The following is a 21,349-nucleotide window of genomic DNA, read 5'->3' as shown; positions in this document are numbered from 1 at the left end:
GGTGCCTGCTCCTCTGGAGATCAGGTTGGCCACTCTGGTCAGGTTCCTCTTGGCTGTCGTCCTCTCCTGCTTGAGGATCACGGCAGTCTTCCCCAATACCTCTTCGGCCATCTTTATCCCGTTTTCTCCGGCGTCCACAGCTCCCCTGGGTCTTGAGGTCTTTGATCTTCACTGTCCAGGGCTGGTCCGTGGTTAACAACTGTCAAGTTCCACTTATTGACTCCGTAAAGGACACCAGGACAACTCGGATTTCCAATTGATCAACTTTATTTATCCAACTTTTTGGCTTTGTTGGTTTCTTTTCTGTTGATCTTCATTCAATCAGGTTGTTAACCTTCGAACACAAGTGTTAACAATGGAAAAACAATATATGTACAGGTATTTACAAAAAGGTTCAAATTCAACTGACTCAAACAGGTATTATTTTTAAAGTTAAATTTGCAAACTTTTAAATACCATTGTTTAAACTTTTAAATTATCTAACATTACTTTTCAAAAGGACTCTAGACACTTAGATTAAATGCATGTGAATGCACTGTCAAATTAACCAGTTTCAGTAAAATGAAACAAGTAAATCAGAAAAGTAGTTTTAGTCACTTTAAAGAAGTCAAAATTAATTGATCATTTAATTTAATCAATCAATCGTTTAATTACTTAATCGTTCACTCAATTAATCATTTAACTAATCATGCAATTAAGTAATCAATCATGTAAATTCATTACCATGATGGAACTGAGTAAATCCACCAAACGGAGTAAAGGTAAGTAAAAGGTAAGTATAATTAGCTTAATTAATAAGGTAGCTTAATTAGTAAGGTAAGTATAAAGGTAAGTATAATTAGCTTAACTTTAAGCAAAAGTTTTAACATTTTTATCCTTCAACTTTGCTTTTATCTTTATTACTTTTAACTTTGAACCATAATCTTTGACTTTTTATCCCTTTAAATTGAGCTTATTTAACAATTCAATTAACTCAAGCTTTTTAATTATCAAACAGTAAGAAAATACCCAGATGCAATCAATGCTCAAGGTTGGAGTAAATTTGCTGTGGTTCAAACTAAAAACAATTTAAGACAGGTAAGTAAACCAACATGTCAAGGTGAGTTTTAACAAATAAGCATTTCAGCATATTGCAAAGTGGGTATATTCACCGACCATTGGTGTGTTGGAAATCTTTTAAAGATGGATCTTGTAGATTTTTGCGTCTTGCCGCTCTGCTTGCTTGCATGAAATGAGACAGCACCACCATTCCTTAACAGCTGCCTTGAATCAGCCAATTGGTGGCCATCTTGACCTTGGTGTTCTGGGAAATGTAGTTCTTTCTGGTACTTCACCAAGGAGTGAGATTAAGGAGGAGACAGCTCCTTACTTCCAGGGCAGGGACACTTCATTCACACTGAGTTTCAACTCCACAAAGAATGTCACCAACAATATGATGATTGATTATTAGTGTGAATAAGAATGTCACCAACAATATGATGATTGATTATTAGTGTGAATAAGAATGTCACCAACAATATGATGATTGATTATTAGTGTGAATAAGAATGTCACCAACAATATGATGATTGATTATTAGTGTGAATAAGAATGTCACCAACAATATGATGATTGATTATTAGTGTGAATAAGAATGTCACCAACAATATGATGATTGATTATTAGTGTGAATAAGAATGTCACCAACAATATGATGATTGATTATTAGTGTGAATAAGAATGTCACCAACAATTTGATGATTGATTATTAGTGTGAATAAGAATGTCACCAACAATATGATGATTGATTATTAGTGTGAATAAGAATGTCACCAACAATATGATGATTGATTATTAGTGTGAATAAGAATGTCACCAACAATATGATGATTGATTATTAGTGTGAATAAGAATGTCACCAACAATATGATGATTGATTATTAGTGTGAATAAGAATGTCACCAACAATATGATGATTGATTATTAGTGTTTGGAGGCTGTGAAGACAAGCGCGGGTGTGCCTAATGAAGTGGCCATTAAGTGTGAGATCATAGAATCATTGGAAACACGCACAAATAAAACAAAGAAAAGAAAGAAATAAAACTGTCATTTTAAACAACAGAACCTCCGAATAAAGCGCAAACAAATCATGTGGAGACGACGAATGGCGTAAAAGTCTAGTTTTATTGTTGGTGGTTTGTTCAAATGTTATTCAAAATGTCCCCAATCCTGCAAAGAGCAAATGGACTAACAGTAATAAATGTCTTCTAAAATTCATTTTGAGATTTCATTAAGTAGGCTTCGCCACGGATCTTAAAATGAGCCGTCAGTTACGGACGTGAGCGCAGAAAGTTTGTTTTTCATTTGGTGAATGTGCTAACATAACATTATGTTCAAATGTACTGTTAGCACTTTAGCGCACAGAGCTATGCTAACTCTTGTCACGCTCCCTATTGTTGTTTGTCATTTATGACACACACACATATGTAAATATATACATATGTCTATATAAATACATGTGTATATGTACTGTAAATATGTATACATATATGTATATCAATACATGTGTATACATATAAATACATGTGTATATAAATATGTATGTATACATATATGTTTATAAATACATATGTATACGTATATATGTATACATATATGTATATAAATACATGTGTATACATATATGTATATAAGTACATATGTATATGTATATATATATACAGTATATATATATACATACAAATATATACTGTATATATATATATATATATATACATATATATGTATACATATATGTATATAAATACATATGTATACGTATATGTATATACACACACAAATATATATACACATTCACAGTGCACAAGTCAAAAGTGGATTAAGTACACAACTGCACACAAATGACAAACACACAAAACAGTAGGGACACACTTCTAATACAAAATTGTGGGACTTCTGATGCTTATTTAAAATTGGTAAAAAAAAATGCTATAATATGCGAAAGCTTTGAATAATAATAATAATAATAATATTTCCATGACTTCCATTGAGGCCATTTTGAACGATAAAAAACAAACAAAAACAAAAAAACAGAGATTTTTTATGGAGAGAAAAGTCTTTTTATGCAACCAAACAAACAAAAAAATGTTTAGATTAAAAAATATTTTCAAACAAACAAAAGCTTTGGTTGCAAATCACTGAAATACTTCAATTGTTTGGAGCTCAACCTTGTGGGCGGGGCCTCCTCTCAACAATTTCTTTATCTGTCTGTCAGTGGCGTGACCTTTTTTGGGGGGGGGGGGGGGGGTGGTTCATTTTTGGACATAATTCTGTAAATGTTGTACATCTGATTTAGTTTTTAGTTAGCTCACACAGAGAGAGAAATGTTTGTTTCCATTTCCCTGAAAGTCCAGCAGATGTTGAACAATTGACAACAAAGATGCCTTTTTGACCATATATGGGCGTTCCTCCCTCAACACATTTCAAAGGAAAATTCTGACCAATAAAATTGTGACGAGGCGTAACAAACCAAAAAATGGAACAAAAAAAAAAAAAATTCTAATTCAAAAATTGATTTGCAACAATAATAATGATTTAAAAAAAAGATTCTAATTTTTTTTATTGCAAATTTTTTTTTGCACAAAAAGACAAATATTTCCACTGCATGGTCTGATTAGCATCCACAGTGTTTTGTTACATATAAATGTTATCTATAGAAATATTAACAAAAGTGTGAGAAACTCTGCCAGAGAGTGTAATATTAGTAGAATAGTCCAGAAGTAGGAGCACAGTGTGGCCACAAGGAGGCAGGCTTCCTTCCTTCCTTCTTTCTATCCTGTGATTGTAGGAGCACAGTGTGGCCACAAGGAGGCAGGCTTCCTTCCCTCTTTCTATCCTGTGATTGTCTTTGCACGTCATCATGAAGTCGGCCAATCATTCCTCCCAAAAATCGTTTCATGCGGACAGATGAGATATGACCACTTTTTCCATCTTGCTTGCCATCTCCGCAGGAAGCTGGAGGTCGTGGAGGTCGTCCACATCCAAGTCGTCGTCAAAGGACCTGCTAGCACATGACGGAGTTAGCACGCCAGCGTGGGAAAAAGGAGGGTTATTGTCGCTAACCCTTCTCCCAGTTGTTCCTGTTCGTTGGCCGTCTCTTCCGCCACCAGGATCTCGTACTCCTCCGAGGCGTATTTGTCCCAGTCGGACGACTCCGGCACGTCGCTGTCCAGGTCCTGCAATTCATCCATCCATCCATCCATCCATCCATCAATGCACATTAGCAACCCAGCTTGCTAGCAAAATAAAACCCCGACATTAGCGGCTCATGCTAGCATTGTGACAGTTTAACCCTGGAAGCGACTCTTTTTCCTTCCTTTCCTAGCCTCCAGTGTTCAATAAACACACAAGAGTTGTAGCCCACACATTAGCATTAGCATTAGCCTTTTAGTCAAATTCAATCTTGCACAAAAAAAAATCAATTGGTGCGGAAAACTTTTGTAACTTTTCGTAAAAATGAAGGTTGCAAGAATTTAGTAGTTTTTGCATCTTAACGATAAAGGGAGATAACTTATTTGTATGACACTTACTAATGTTACCATTTTTGTAATACCGATATTGGAGCCTTGAGCATTGGCCAATGTCGATATTGATATCAATCAATCAAAGATGACTTAATCAGGAATGTCTCAAAGGGCTGCACAAGCCACAATGTCAGCAGGAATCCAACATACATGTATTGTTTAGTGGTGTGGAAAGTTAGAAAAGGAAATGAGTCAAACAGAGAACAATGGTAGGTGTGGGAAACACTAACCTATTGATTTTTAACCATCTGGAATGGACTTATGCTGTCTTTAAGTTGAAGTGGAGTGTTTTTTTGGGGACACCTCGTGTTCACAATCATTTATTAAGATAAGCTCATGCATGACGCAGTAAGTTCAATGATGCGGACACGTTTGTTACTGGATACTTTCTACTACGCTTCTGCCTTGGAGACTTTGTATGTGTAATGAGTCAGAAAATATAATGATTTAATACTTGTTTACAAAATATAATGATTTAATACTTGTTTACAAAATATAATGATTTAATACTTGTTTATAAAATATAATGATTTAATACTTGTTTACAAAATATAATGATTTAATACTTGCTTACAAAATATAATGATTTAATACTTGTTTACAAAATATAATGATTTAATACTTGCTTACAAAATATAATGATTTAATACTTGTTTACAAAATATAATGATTTAATACTTGTTTACAAAATATAATGATTTAATACTTGTTTATAAAATATAATGATTTAATACTTGTTTACAAAATATAATGATTTAATACTTGCTTACAAAATATAATGATTTAATACTTGTTTACAAAATATAATGATTTAATACTTGCTTACAAAATATAATGATTTAATACTTGTTTACAAAATATAATGATTTAATACTTGTTTACAAAATATAATGATTTAATACTTGTTATAATGATTTAATACTTGCTATAATGATTTAATACTTGCTTACAAAATATAATGATTTAATACTTGTTTACAAAATATAATGATTTAATACTTGTTTACAAAATATAATGATTTAGTACTTGTTTACAAAATATAATGATTTAATACTTGTTTACAAAATATAATGATTTAATACTTGTTTACAAAATATAATGATTTAATACTTGCTTACAAAATATAATGATTTAATACTTGTTTACAAAATATAATGATTTAATACTTGTTTACAAAATATAATGATTTAATACTTGTTATAATGATTTAATACTTGCTTACAAAATATAATGATTTAATACTTGTTTACAAAATATAATGATTTAATACTTGTTTACAAAATATAATGATTTAATACTTGTTTACAGTGCATCCAGAAAATATTGACTTTCCCCCACATTTGCTTATGTTACACCCTTATTCCAAAATGGAATAAATTCATTGTTATCCTCAAAATTCTACACACAATACCCTATAGCAGGGGCTTCAAAATCATTTTAGCTCAGGGGCCGAAAGGAGGAAAATTTGTGCACACGGACTATTCAAATCATGGCATTAAAACTAAAAAATGAAGACAACTTCAGATTGTTTTCTTTGTCTTACTTTGGCCAAAAATAGAACAAACATATTCTGAAAATATTACAATAAAAATGTAGAAAAAAATGGTAAAGTTTAGATCCATGAAGGAAAGAAGAAAGTCAATGAATGTTTATAAGTGAATACATTTACATGTGCATAAACATGTCTTTTCTTTTCTATTGTTTTGTTTATGAATGAAGTAAGGTTTATTTTCCAAAACACAATATAGAATGTGAGATATAACAGGATCATGTAGAACACAATATAGAATGTGAGATATAACAGGATCATGTACAACACAATATAGAATGTGAGATATAACAGGATCATGTAGAACACAATATAGAATGTGAGATATAACAGGATCGTGTAGAACACAATATAGAATGTGAGATATAACAGGATCATGTAGAACACAATATAGAATGTGAGATATAACAGGATCATGTACAACACAATATAGAATGTGAGATATAACAGGATCATGTAGAACACAATATAGAATGTGAGATATAACAGGATCATGTAGAACACAATATAGAATGTGAGATATAACAGGATCGTGTAGAACACAATATAGAATGTGAGATATAACAGGATCATGTAGAACACAATATAGAATGTTAGATATAACAGGATCATGTACAACACAATATAGAATGTGAGATATAACAGGATCATGTACAACACAATATAGAATGTGAGATATAACAGGATCATGTAGAACACAATATAGAATGTGAGATATAACAGGATCATGTAGAACACAATATAGAATGTGAGATATAACAGGATCGTGTAGAACACAGTATAGAATGTGAGATATAACAGGATCATGTAGAACACAATATAGAATGTGAGATATAACAGGATCGTGTAGAACACAATATAGAATGTGAGATATAACAGGATAATGCATACATTTATCATTTGTTTTCAAAACAATTACAAAAAAGTGGGACCCCAAAAATAAAAAATTTTTATGACTTGATTTTGAAAATTCCTATCGCCAACACTGATGGAGTATTGTGTTGTGTATGTATATATGTATTCATGTATATATGTATGTATACATGTACCGTATTTTCTGCACTATAAGGCGCACCTAAGGTGGAGGACAGAGTTAAACAACTTGCACTGAACCTAGTCTATAAAATCCGCTACACCTCCCTGATACCGAAGTACATGTCAAACTACTTCCTTAACGTAAATGACCGCCATAACCACAACACCAGGGGGAGCTCCACTAACCACGTTAAACCCAGATTCCGAACTAACAAAGGTCTTAACTCATTCTCTTTCTATGCCACATCAATGTGGAATGCGCTCCCAACAGGTATAAAAGAAAGGGCATCTCTATCCTCCTTCAAAACCGCTATAAAAGTTCACCTCCAGGCAGCTACAACCCTAAACTAACACCCTCCCCGGATTGCTAATAATCAAATGTAAAAAATCAAATGCAGATTCTTTTTCTTATGCCTTCTGATCTCTCTCTCTCTCTCTCTCTCTCTCTCTCTATGTCCACTACTTGATGTCCATATCCCCACCCCCCCCACCCCCCCACCCCACCCCCCCTCCACACTCCTGATTGTAAATAATGTAAATAATTCAATGTGATTATCTTGTGTGATGACTGTATTATGATGATAGTATATATGATAGTATATATCTGTATCATGAATCAATTTAAGTGGACCCCGACTTAAACAAGTTGAAAAACTTATTCGGGTGTTACCATTTAGTGGTCAATTGTACGGAATATGTACTTCACTGTGCAACCTACTAATAAAAGTCTCAATCAATCAATCAATCAAACCTAAAAACCTCCAATTTCCTCAAAAGCTGACAGTGCGTCTTACAATCTGGTAGATATATGGAGCAATATTGAGCCACAACTACGCCGACTTCATTTCCCTCTTCTACGGCTGCTTACTGTAGAAGAAGAAGCACTATAAAATGAAAATGAAGTCCCGTAGTTGCAAGAGCTAAACTTTATGTAAAGACCCCAAAACGTCTCCTACTAAGAGACACGCTTACGACGCAGAGTTTAAAGTGGAGGTGATCAGTCACGCAGTAGAAGAGGGGAATAGAGAATGTAACATTAAGGAATGAATGGTGGAGGAAGCAACATGATGACCTGCGCCAAGTAAAGAAGACTAAACAGAGGGAACAAAGTCAGATGGCTACTGATGGAACCAGATCTTTTACATATATCCATATTTACTTCTTTTTAAACTCCTATAGTCATATTTTCATCAGCTAATGTTTCGTCTGGTACAAAGTGCTTGCATTCGAGTGTCCTTCATGAGAGCGTTGAATATTCTCTCTGTTGAGACTCCCATAACATTCCTGAGATAAGGGCACAAAGCGGTGCTGGGCTGGCAGACAGCAGGTGGGGAAGAGGAAGGGGAAGAGGGGGGTAGAACAGAACGTATCTGGGGGGTGGGAGTGAGGGACGGATGGAAGAACACAGCACTTCCGTGGGTTTGAGGGGAGATCGATCTAGACTGGGCGAGGGAACGCTTGTGTACTGGATTTGGTCTCATGTTTGTCCTCTAAGCTTTGGGAATAAACCACAAAATACCAACTACTGCCTGGTGATGAATTTAACCTTTAGCTTATTGCCATAAAAAGAATTTGGGAGTGACCAGCACCTTAAAATCCAGAGGAGGAAGAGCTGGTCAACGCAACACTACAAAGTGGAACAGTGGCTTGTTGAACAGAGAGCAGCAAGTAGAAGTGTCACTATTTGTTTTCTTGACATTCCCTTTAGCGCAGCTCCATCTAATGTAACCCCAGCCTCTACTGTAGCCTCTATTCTATGCGCCTTATAATGCGCTGCGCCTTATATATGAACAAAGTTTTAAAATAGGCCATTCATTGAAGGTGCGCCTTATAATCCGGTGCGCCTTATAGTGCGCTTATAAATACGGTATGTATATATATATGTGTATATATATGTATATATGTGTATATGTATGCATGTGGATATATACATATATATATATATATCTTCTTTTTCACTATTTATATGACTATATTATTGTGTATGCACCTTAGGGGATTTGCTCCAATTTTGTTGTTCTTTCAACCTGTTCACTGTAATAATGACAATAAAACTCTATTCAATTCTATTCTATTGGTGCGTGCAACATTTTTTTTGCCTGCGGGCCTAATGTAATACTAATGAAATATCATGACAGATTATTCAATGACTTGGACACTCCTGCCCTATAGTGACTATGTGAATTGTTGTGTGCAAATTGATTGAAAATAGAAAAGTCAAAAGAAATGTCAAACATTCCCATAGTGTGTTGGCACCTTCTGCACAGCGAAAGGGTCTCTCTGCTCGTGGTCCAAGTACTTCTCCAGGTTGAAGAAGGTGTCGAAGAAGATGTGAGCCATTCGACAACGTTTCAGGTCGCTCAGAGTGATTTGACCTGAGGAGCACACCAGCGCGGGGGTGAGGGGGAGAAGCCACGCGGCGGTAAAGCCCAGGACCCACCTGAAGTCTGGGGTTTGACCAAGTCCAGCATCTGACACAACAAGTCCTGAAAAGGCAGCGGTTCGATTCCCATGTGCTCCATGCGCTCGCACTGCTCCTCGTAGAAGTACTCCAACTCAAACATGGACAAGACGCCGTCGCCGTCCACGTCCATACAGCGGAACCAGTACTCCATGCTGCACAAGGCAAAGAATCATCACAAGAACCAGTACTCCATGCTGCACAAGGCAAAGAATCATCACAAGAACCAGTACTCCATGCTGCACAAGGCAAAGAATCATCACAAGAACCAGTACTCCATGCTGCACAAGGCAAAGAATCATCACAAGAACCAGTACTCCATGCTGCACAAGGAAAATAATGAGTATTTGAGTATTGTTTACACAACGTGCGTTACGCTACTTAATATGTCCGTGTGGAAAGTCGTCCGGTACACCTCCGCACCGAACCCAAACCCCCGACCCGAAACGGTTGGATAAAAATACACATACCGTTACACCCCTATTATTTGGATTATTGTTTCTCAGCTGTTTGTAAATGTTGCAGTTTATAAATAAAGGTTAAAAACAAAAACAAAAAAAAACCGTAGCCTCAGCGCATGCACATAGCATAGATCCAACCAATCAATGACTAAATTAATCGACAACTATTTTTATAATCGATTTAATCGATTAGTTGTTGCAGCCCTAATATATATATATATATATATATATATATATATATATATATATATATATATATATATATATATATATATATATATATATATATATATATATATATATATGTGACACTATTGTTCTTTAAAAAAAAAAGTATATTTTTTATTTTGTATAAATGGCTGTGTTGATAATGTCAATGAGGGATTTGTAATCACTGCTATGTTGGAATTCTTATTAATATTGATACTGTTGTTGATATTATTCATTTTTGTTGGACTACTTTTGGATTGTTTTGTGTCATGTTTGTGTGTCCTCTCAATTGCTCTGTTGATTGCTAATCTGAAAGTTGCTGCTCCGGGTTTGCTTTGGAAATTGGAATTGTACTATTATGGTATTATTGTGTAGTATTTGGTTGCACTGGTTAATAAATAAATAGAAATAAAAATAAAAAAGGCCCCCGCATGCTATGATTTTGCAGTGGAAAAAGTTTGGACACCCCTGATTGAGCCGATGTTTCCTACCTGGTGAAGTTCTTCTTGTCCTCCTCGGAGATGAGAAACCACACAAACTCGGCGTAGCTCATGCGGCCTTCTCTCTGCACGGCGTTACCCCTAGCAACCCAGGAGCGTCGTCATGTGGTTGTCATGACGATGTCATGCACGTTTTGGGCATGCGCGCGTGGGTATGTGCCTTTCCACTTACCGAGTCACAGCACCAGAGAACAACCTCTCGATGATTCGATTGGAAGACGCTAACAGAAAGAGAGCAAACACATTATTTTCTTTCCTAGTTCACACAAACTTTGCTCACATTTGTGCAAATATCAACCAATTAGATCTCCGTATCAGTGAACTTTATTGCAATACAAATATTCAAGTTGCACCATTCAGAATGTTCAGAGAATCTGGAGAAGTCACTGCACGTAAGCAGCAAGGCTGAAAACCAACATTGAATGCCCGTGACCAAGTTAAAACTCTACTATGCAAAGCAAAGCCATTTATCAACAACACCCAGAAACGCCACCAGCTTCGCTGGGCCCGAGCTCATCTAAGATGGACTGATGCAAAGTGGAAAAGTGTTCTGGAGTCGGACGAGTCCACATTTCAAATTGTTTTTGGAAACTGTGGACGTCATGTCCTCCGGACCAAAGAGGAAAAGAACCATCCGGATTGTTCTAGGTGCAAAGTGTAAAAGGCAGCATGTGTGATGGTATGGGGGTGTATTAGTGGTCAAGACATGTTCTAGGGTGAAAGTGTAAGAGGCAGCATGTGTGATGGTATGGGGGTGTATTAGTGGTCAAGACATGTTCTAGGGTGAAAGTGTAAAAGGCAGCATGTGTGATGGTATGGGGGTGTATTAGTGGTCAAGACATGTTCTAGGGTGAAAGTGTAAAAGGCAGCATGTGTGATGGTATGGGGGTGTATTAGTGGTCAAGACATGTTCTAGGGTGAAAGTGTAGAAGGCAGCATGTGTGATGGTATGGGGGTGTATTAGTGGTCAAGACATGTTCTAGGGTGAAAGTGTAAAAGGCAGCATGTGTGATGGTATGGGGGTGTATTAGTGGTCAAGACGTGTTCTAGGGTGAAAGTGTTAGAGGCAGCATGTGTGATGGTATGGGGGTGTATTAGTGGTCAAGACATGTTCTAGGGTGAAAGTGTAAAAGGCAGCATGTGTGATGGTATGGGGGTGTATTAGTGGTCAAGACATGTTCTAGGGTGAAAGTGTAAAAGGCAGCATGTGTGATGGTATGGGGGTGTATTAGTGGTCAAGACATGTTCTAGGGTGAAAGTGTAAAAGGCAGCATGTGTGATGGTATGGGGGTGTATTAGTGCAAAAGAAAACACAATATTTTGCGTAAAACATTGTATTTTTGCAATTAAAGTGCTGTATTTTACCATGACAATGCAAAAATTGGTTTAAAAAGCCATACATAATGCAACAAATATATACATTGCAATAAACATGCTTTTTCCACATGAAACTTTAAACTTTTACATTAAATGGTAGATTTTGCTATACACCAACATTAAGATCAGTATGATTAGGCTGAAATGAGGATATTAATCCTAATAATCCCAGTATGATTAGGCTGAAATGAGTATATTAATCATCAGAATCAGAATCAGAATCAGAATAGTTTTATTGCCATTGTTTGAGAACGGGTTCACAAACTAGGTTCATCAACCAGGAATTTTTCTTGGTGCAACATAAAAGACATATAAAACATATTTGGTAATAACAAGAGCTGTAAGTGAGCTATCAGATCTTGTTCTAGACTTAGAAGGAATTGAAGGAGCTGCTGTTAGGAGTTATTGTTCATTTGCCTGATGGCCGAGGGGAAACAAGTGTTGAGGTGGCGGGAGGTGTGGGTCTGGACGGACCGTAGTCTCCTGCCTGAGGGGAGAGGGGAGAATAGTGTGTGTCCAGGGTGAGAAGAGTCAGCTGTGATCCCACCCACACGCCTCCTGGTCCTGGAGGAGAACAAGTCCTGGAGGGATGGCAGCTTGCAGCCAATCACCTTCTCAGCAGCACGTACCATGCGCTGCAGTCCATGCTTATCCTGGATTGTGGCGCCGGGGAACCCCACGGTGATGGAGGAGGTCAGGATGGACTCTATGATGGCTGAGTAAAACTGCACCAGCATCTCGGTCGGCACCTTAAGTTTCCTCAGCTGCCGCAGGAAGTACATCCTCTGCTGGGCCTTCTTGATGAGGGAGCTGATGGTCGGCTCCCACTTGAGGTCCTGGGTGATGGTGGTGCCCAAGACACGGAAGGAGTCCACAATGGAGACGGTGGTGGGAGAGTCAATCAGGGTGAGGGGGGATGGTGGGGTTGTGACTTTCCTGAAGTCCATGATCATCTCCACTGTTTTCTGGGCGTTCAGCTCCAGGTTGTTGAGGCTGCACCAGGACGCCAGCCGGTCCACCTCTCTCCTGTAGGCGGACTCATCGCCATCCGAGATGAGCCCGATGAGGGTAGTTTCATCTGCAAACTTGAGCAGTTTTACAGACTGGTGACTGGAGGTGCAGCAGTTTGTATACAGGGAGAAGAGCCAGGGGGAGAGTACACAGCCCTGAGGAGTACCAGTGTTTGTGGTTCGACTGTCCGAGACAATCTTCCCCAGCCGTACGTGCTGTCTTCGGTCTGTCAGGAAGTCATTGATCCAACTGCAGAGGGAGTCGGGCACACTGAGCTGGTAGAGCTTGTCTCGTAGCAGTCCAGGGAGGATGGTGTTGAAGGCAGAGCTGAAGTCCACAAACAGGATCCTAGCGTAGGTTCCTGGGGAGTCCAGATACTCCAGGATGAAGTGGAGGGCCAGGTTCACTGCATCATCCACAGACTTGTTGGCTCTGTAGGCGAACTGCAGTGGGTCCAGGAGGGGGGCGGTGATGTCCTTGAGGTGGGGCGGGACCAAGCGCTCAAAAGACTTCATGACCACAGACGTCAGCGCAACCGGCCTGTAGTCATTTAGTCCTGTGATCCGTGCTTTCTTGAGGACAGGGACAATGGTGGAGGTCTTAAAGCAGGACGGCATGCGGCATAGCTCCAGAGAGGTGTTAAAAATGTCAGTGAAGACAGGAGCCAGCTGATCTGCACAGTGTCTGAGAGTGGAAGGGGAGACACCATACTTCCGCGTATTCAGCTTCAAGAACTGCCGGCGTACATCCTCCTCTTGGATGGAGACGGCCTTTACAGTCCTATGATGTTCTAAGAGTCCTGTGATGTCCTTGGAGTCCTTTAACTCCTTTAATGAAGTGCTGGCATTGGTGGGGAGGGTGATGGTGGGGGGAGCAGAGCTTTGATGAGCTGAAGGCCGTTCATGACGACAGCAATGTGTGTTGAGGCCCTGAGCGAGAGTCCGGTCATTCAGGGCCTGGGGGGTTTTGGGTTTATAGTTCGTAAGGGCCCTTAGACCTCTCCAAACGGCCGCAGAATCATTGGAGCGGAACTGTCCCTGTAGATGGTTAGAGTACACAGATTTAGCTTTCTCCACTTCCCTGTTGAAGTGGTACTTGGCTTCTCTGCAGGTACTTCGGTCCCCGCTTCTCCACGCAGCCTCCTTCTTCTTGCGCAGCTGTTGGAGCTTGGGTGTGAACCAGAGCTTGTCGTTGTTATAACAACGTGTTGGAATGATGCACGCCTTATTGAAGAACTGAATGTATGAGGTCACAGTCATAGTATGACTGAGTATATTCATCCCAGTATGATTAGACTGAAATAAGTATATTAATCCCAGTATGATTAGACTGAAATGAGTATATTAATCCCAGTATGATTAGACTGAAATGAGTATATTCATTCCAGTATGATTAGACTGAAATGAGTATATTAATCCCAGTATGATTAGACTGAAATGAGTATATTAATCCCAGTATGATTAGACTGAAATGAGTATATTAATCCCAGTATGATTAGACTGAAATGAGTATATTAATCCCAGTATGATTAGACTGAAATGAGTATATTCATCCCAGTATGATTAGACTGAAATGAGTATATTAATCCCAGTATGATTAGGCTGAAATGAGTATATTCATCCCAGTATGATTAGACTGAAATGAGTATATTCATCCCAGTATGATTAGACTGAAATGAGTATATTCATCCCAGTATGATTAGACTGAAATGAGTATATTCATCCCAGTATGATTAGGCTGAAATTAGTATATTAATCCCAGTATGATTAGACTGAAATTAGTATACTAATCCCAGTATGATTAGACTGAAATGAGTATATTCATCCCAGTATGATTAGACTGAAATGAGTATATTCATCCCAGTATGATTAGGCTGAAATGAGTATATTAATCCCAGTATGATTAGACTGAAATGAGTATACTAATCCCAGTATGATTAGGCTGAAATTAGTATATTCATCCCAGTATGATTAGACTGAAATGAGTATATTCATCCCAGTATGATTAGGCTGAAATTAGTATATTAATCCCAGTATGATTAGACTGAAATGAGTATATTCATCCCAGTATGATTAGACTGAAATGAGTATATTCATCCCAGTATGATTAGGCTGAAATTAGTATATTCATCCCAGTATGATTAGGCTGAAATTAGTATATTAATCCCAGTATGATTAGACTGAAATGAGTATACTAATCCCAGTATGATTAGACTGAAATGAGTATATTCATCCCAGTATGATTAGGCTGAAATGAGTATATTCATCCCAGTATGATTAGGCTGAAATGAGTATATTCATCCCAGTATGATTAGACTGAAATGAGTATACTAATCCCAGTATGATTAGGCTGAAATTAGTATATTCATCCCAGTATGATTAGACTGAAATGAGTATATTCATCCCAGTATGATTAGGCTGAAATTAGTATATTAATCCCAGTATGATTAGACTGAAATGAGTATATTCATCCCAGTATGATTAGACTGAAATGAGTATATTCATCCCAGTATGATTAGGCTGAAATTAGTATATTCATCCCAGTATGATTAGACTGAAATGAGTATACTAATCCCAGTATGATTAGACTGAAATGAGTATATTCATCCCAGTATGATTAGGCTGAAATGAGTATATTCATCCCAGTATGATTAGGCTGAAATGAGTATATTAATCCCAGTATGATTAGACTGAAATGAGTATACTAATCCCAGTATGATTAGGCTGAAATTAGTATATTCATCCCAGTATGATTAGACTGAAATGAGTATATTCATCCCAGTATGATTAGGCTGAAATTAGTATATTAATCCCAGTATGATTAGACTGAAATGAGTATATTCATCCCAGTATGATTAGACTGAAATGAGTATATTCATCCCAGTATGATTAGGCTGAAATTAGTATATTAATCCCAGTATGATTAGACTGAAATGAGTATACTAATCCCAGTATGATTAGACTGAAATGAGTATATTCATCCCAGTATGATTAGGCTGAAATGAGTATATTCATCCCAGTATGATTAGACTGAAATGAGTATACTAATCCCAGTATGATTAGACTGAAATGAGTATACTAATCCCAGTATGATTAGACTGAAATGAGTATATTAATCCCAGTATGATTAGACTGAAATGAGTATACTAATCCCAGTATGATTAGACTGAAATGAGTATACTAATCCCAGTATGATTAGGCTGAAATTAGTATATTAATACCAGTATGATTAGACTGAAATGAGTATACTAATCCCAGTATGATTAGACTGAAATGAGTATATGAATGACAGCATTGTATGTTACCGTGGTCGTTGTAGCGGGCCAGGTCCTTGTGGTCAATGTAGAGGTCGTGGTCGCTGTCCAGCTCCCAGAACTTGCAGTAGATGACGTAGAAGTGCTCGTAGGAGAAGTAGTCGGGGATCTGGTTGATGTCGTCTTCTTCCTCCAGCAGGGCCAGCGTCTCCAAGAAGTTGCTCCGTCGCAGCTCCGTCATGGAGATACGACCCGTCCACGAGCGATTGACCACGTAGAATACTCGCTGGATGACCTGACGGAGGCAGGAAACATATTTACTTCTACTTCCCAGCTGGAGGATGTACATTATATTACTTTCAGCTTCGTAAAAAGCCTTCACTACACATCGTAAAATTCAGCTAATTAACAGTCAGTCAGCTCCTTATTTTTCTTTGGCGAATATGAATATATGATGTTATTATGCTAACATTTGTGTCCTTCTTAATATTTGCTTGTTGTGTCATTATATCACATCCATTACATTCTTGTATGCAATATATGACATCGATTACATTGTTGTATGTGATATATGACATCTATTACATTGTTGTATGTGATATATGACATCTATTACATTGTTGTATGTGATATATGACATCTATTACATTGTTGTATGTGATATATGACATCTATTACATTGTTGTATGTGATATATGACATCTATTACATTGTTGTATGTGATATATGACATCTATTACATTGTTGTATGTGATATATGACATCTATTACATTGTTGTATGTGATATATGACATTATTACATTGTTGTATGTGATATATGACATGTATTACATTGTTGTATGTGATATATGACATGTATTACATTGTTGTATGTGATATATGACATCTATTACATTGTTGTATGTGATATATGACATTATTACATTGTTGTATGTGATATATGACATGTATTACATTGTTGTATGTGATATATGACATTATTAAATTGTTGTATGTGATATATGACATCTATTACATTGTTGTATGTGATATATGACATGTATTACATTGTTGTATGTGATATATGACATGTATTACATTGTTGTATGTGATATATGACATTATTACATTGTTGTATGTGATATATGACATGTATTACATTGTTGTATGTGATATATGACATGTATTACATTGTTGTATGTGATATATGACATGTATTACATTGTTGTATGTGATATATGACATGTATTACATTGTTGTATGTGATATATGACATTATTACATTGTTGTATGTGATATATGACATGTATTACATTGTTGTATGTGATATATGACATGTATTACATTGTTGTATGTGATATATGACATGTATTACATTGTTGTATGTGATATATGACATGTATTACATTGTTGTATGTGATATATGACATGTATTACATTGTTGTATGTGATATATGACATGTATTACATTGTTGTATTTGATATATGACATTATTACATTGTTGTATGTGATATATGACATCTATTACATTGTTGTATGTGATATATGACATCTATTACATTGTTGTATGTGATATATGACATCTATTACATTGTTGTATGTGATATATGACATCTATTACATTGTTGTATGTGATATATGACATCTATTACAGTATTGTATGTGATATATGACATCTATTACATTGTTGTATGTGATATATGACATCTATTACATTGTTGTATGTGATATATGACATCTATTACATTGTTGTATGTGATATATGACATCTATTACATTGTTGTATGTGATATATGACATCTATTACATTGTTGTATGTGATATATGACATCTATTACATTGTTGTATGTGATATATGACATCTATTACATTGTTGTATGTGATATATGACATCTATTACATTGTTGTATGTGATATATGACATCTATTACATTGTTGTATGTGATATATGACATCTATTACATTGTTGTATGTGATATATGACATCTATTACATTGTTGTATGTGATATATGACATCTATTACATTGTTGTATGTGATATATGACATCTATTACATTGTTGTATGTGATATATGACATCTATTACATTGTTGTATGTGATATATGACATCTATTACGTTGTTGTATGTGATATATGACATTACATTGGAATGAGTGTTTTTGTAAAAAGTGAATAAAGTACAACATTACCAGAAGCACATAAAGTATATCTAACATGTCATTAAAATTGTTGAAAAACATAATAATAATAATTGTTAATAATTGTTGAAAAACCTAATAATAATAATTGTTAATAATTGTTGAAAAACCTAATAATAATAATTGTTAATAATTGTTGAAAAACCTAATAATAACAATTGTTAATAATTGTTGAAAAACCTAATAATAATAATTGTTAATAATTGTTGAAAAACCTAATAATATCAGCATGTTGGCTAATTTACCGTTGTGATGTAGCGTGAATGAAACTCAGGTGCATCCTTTAAGAAGGTGAGTCCAGGGTGTGTATCCACAATGTCCTGAATGAAAAAGACAAATAAAGTTGCAGAAAAAAACAACTAATATCAATAATTAGGGGAGTCCCAACATAACTTTTTCACTTCTGATATCTCACCAATATTGTTTTCTTAAGTATTGGTGGATATTGATATTGATGGGATAGAATAATAGCAGGTATCATACATACATACTCATTACATACTATTATTGTATGCATTATTTAGTAGTGTGGAAGGTGAGAAAAGGTGTGATCAAGGGAAATAAGTCAAACAAAGAACAATGGTATGTATAAAAAACACTAACCTATTTATTATTAACCATCTGGCAACACACAATGGTCATAATAATTCATGAAGTTAAGCTCATGATGCAGTAAATTGAAAGATGCAGACACGTTTGTTACTAGATACTTTCTAATACGTAATATCAGACTGATATCTAACATCAATATCAAATCAGGCCACACCTAATAATATTAAGTAGTATTAAAGGGTAACTGTACTTTTTGGGGAATTTTTTCTGTCATTCACAATTTTTATGTAAGACAAGAACACATTTGTGTTTCTTTTTTTGATGCATTCTAATTGGCAAATAAAGCAGTTGTTATTGTCAACCACCTACTTTTCATATGTGTTTCTTTTTTTGATGCATTCTAATTGGCAAATAAAGCAGTTGTTATTGTCAACCACCTACTTTTCATATGTGTTTCTTTTTTTGATGCATTCTAATTGGCAAATAAGCAGTTGTTATCGTCAACCACCTACTTTTCATATGTGTTTCTTTTTTTGATGCATTCTAATTGGCAAATAAAGCAGTTGTTATTGTCAACCACCTACTTTTCATATGTGTTTCTTTTTTTGATGCATTCTAATTGGCAAATAAAGCAGTTGTTATTGTCAACCACCTACTTTTCATATGTGTTTCTTTTTTTGATGCATTCTAATTGGCAAATAAAGCAGTTGTTATTGTCAACCACCTACTTTTCATATGTGTTTCTTTTTTTGATGCATTCTAATTGGCAAATAAAGCAGTTGTTATTGTCAACCACCTACTTTTCATATGTGTTTCTTTTTTTGATGCATTCTAATTGGCAAATAAAGCAGTTGTTATTGTCAACCACCTACTTTTCATATGTGTTTCTTTTTTTGATGCATTCTAATTGGCAAATAAGCAGTTGTTATCGTCAACCACCTACTTTTCATATGTGTTTCTTTTTTTGATGCATTCTAATTGGCAAATAAAGCAGTTGTTATCGTCAACCACCTACTTTTCATGACTAAAATAAGACCATAACTAATTACAAGAAATTCCTATTGACCAAAACAACGACAAAATAAATTGACTAATAAAAACAAAACGACAGAGACAAAAAAACCAATCATTTATCCATCCATCATTTTCTACCGCTTGTCCCTTTCGGGGTCGTGGGGGTGTTGGAGCCTATCTCAGCTGCATTGGGGTGGTAGGCGGGGTACACCCTGGACAAGTCACCACCTCAACGCAGCTAATCATTTATATACAAAATCCAAAAGCAGTGAAGTTGTCAGGTTGTGTAAAAGGTAAATAAAAAGAGAATACAACAAATCCTTTTCAACTTATATTCAATTGAATAGACTGCAAAGACAAGATATTTAACGTTCACACTGAGAAACTTCATTTTTTGGGGGAAATAATCATTAACTTAGAATTTAATGGCAGCAACACATTGCAAAAAAGTGTGTTACATGGCCTTTCCTTTTAATTAATTAATCTAATGAATCATAATCCTCACACAGTTGGGGGAAAAAAAATGGCCGCAAACTTTTCCTGTCTTTCTCGCAATATCTGGGCATAAGTTGAATGTCAAAGTTGACCAACTTTTTAGTTTATTCTACTATCCAGGCGGGAGGCATGATGTACAATTCACTTTTATTAACTATTTATTCTACTATCCAGGCGGGAGGCATGATGTACAATTCACTTTTATTAACTATTTATTCTACTATCCAGGCGGGAGGCATGATGTACAATTCACTTTTATTAACTATTTATTCTACTATCCAGGCGGGAGGCATGATGTACAATCTACAATTAACTTTCGCCAACTCAGAGGCGATGTAGCAGCTCAGTATGTTAATTTAGCAGCATACGCTCGTTAGCTGTCTGTGATCAGAGAACTGTTAAAAGTAGTTCCTCAACGTTAGCGCTTATAGCAACAATATAGGTAATATTGACATGAGGAATGTGAATAAAAGGAGAAATCTCCCCAAAAGTGCAGTTCCCCTATGATTGTCATTTACCTGAAGTAGAGGAATGAAGTCTTCTTGCTCCAGGTGCTGACAGCCAGGCTTGGCAAGCATGTAAATAAACCTTGAGGCGTCGTCATGGCAACTGTGCAGCAGCCTATAGGAGGGAGGAGATGGAAGTAGAATTGTCGACTATAAATATCAATATGATATTAATACATATGC

The 21,349-nt window shown here is 36.1% G+C and overlaps 1 protein-coding gene across 4 annotated transcripts in view; it reads right to left on the bottom strand.

The window, feature by feature from the left end:
- Nucleotides 1-3,581: 3,581 nt before the first annotated feature.
- LOC133645999 (serine/threonine-protein phosphatase 2A regulatory subunit B'' subunit alpha-like) overlaps nucleotides 3,582-21,349 on the bottom strand; it is a 143,534-nt gene continuing 125,766 nt past the window's right edge. Inside the window, exons 5-13 of one of the 4 annotated variants that reach the window (XM_062040928.1) lie at nucleotides 21,179-21,281; nucleotides 18,845-18,919; nucleotides 16,471-16,714; nucleotides 10,951-10,999; nucleotides 10,770-10,859; nucleotides 9,587-9,762; nucleotides 9,403-9,521; nucleotides 4,102-4,214; nucleotides 3,582-4,042 (exon numbers count right to left, since the gene is read on the bottom strand). In XM_062040928.1, coding sequence (XP_061896912.1) covers nucleotides 3,934-4,042; nucleotides 4,102-4,214; nucleotides 9,403-9,521; nucleotides 9,587-9,762; nucleotides 10,770-10,859; nucleotides 10,951-10,999; nucleotides 16,471-16,714; nucleotides 18,845-18,919; nucleotides 21,179-21,281 — 1,078 coding nt within the window. In that variant the 3' untranslated portion in view covers nucleotides 3,582-3,933. The remainder of the gene's footprint in view (nucleotides 4,043-4,101; nucleotides 4,215-9,402; nucleotides 9,522-9,586; nucleotides 9,763-10,769; nucleotides 10,860-10,950; nucleotides 11,000-16,470; nucleotides 16,715-18,844; nucleotides 18,920-21,178; nucleotides 21,282-21,349) is intronic. The other 3 variants (XM_062040929.1, XM_062040930.1, XM_062040931.1) reach the window with 3 other exon arrangements.

The sequence above is a fragment of the Entelurus aequoreus genome, linkage group LG03 (genome assembly GCF_033978785.1).
Source record: "Entelurus aequoreus isolate RoL-2023_Sb linkage group LG03, RoL_Eaeq_v1.1, whole genome shotgun sequence".
In the NCBI taxonomy this organism is placed as follows: domain Eukaryota; kingdom Metazoa; phylum Chordata; class Actinopteri; order Syngnathiformes; family Syngnathidae; genus Entelurus; species Entelurus aequoreus.
Note: the sequence above shows the minus strand (reverse complement) of the source record. Positions and strands in the feature narration are given on the sequence as shown.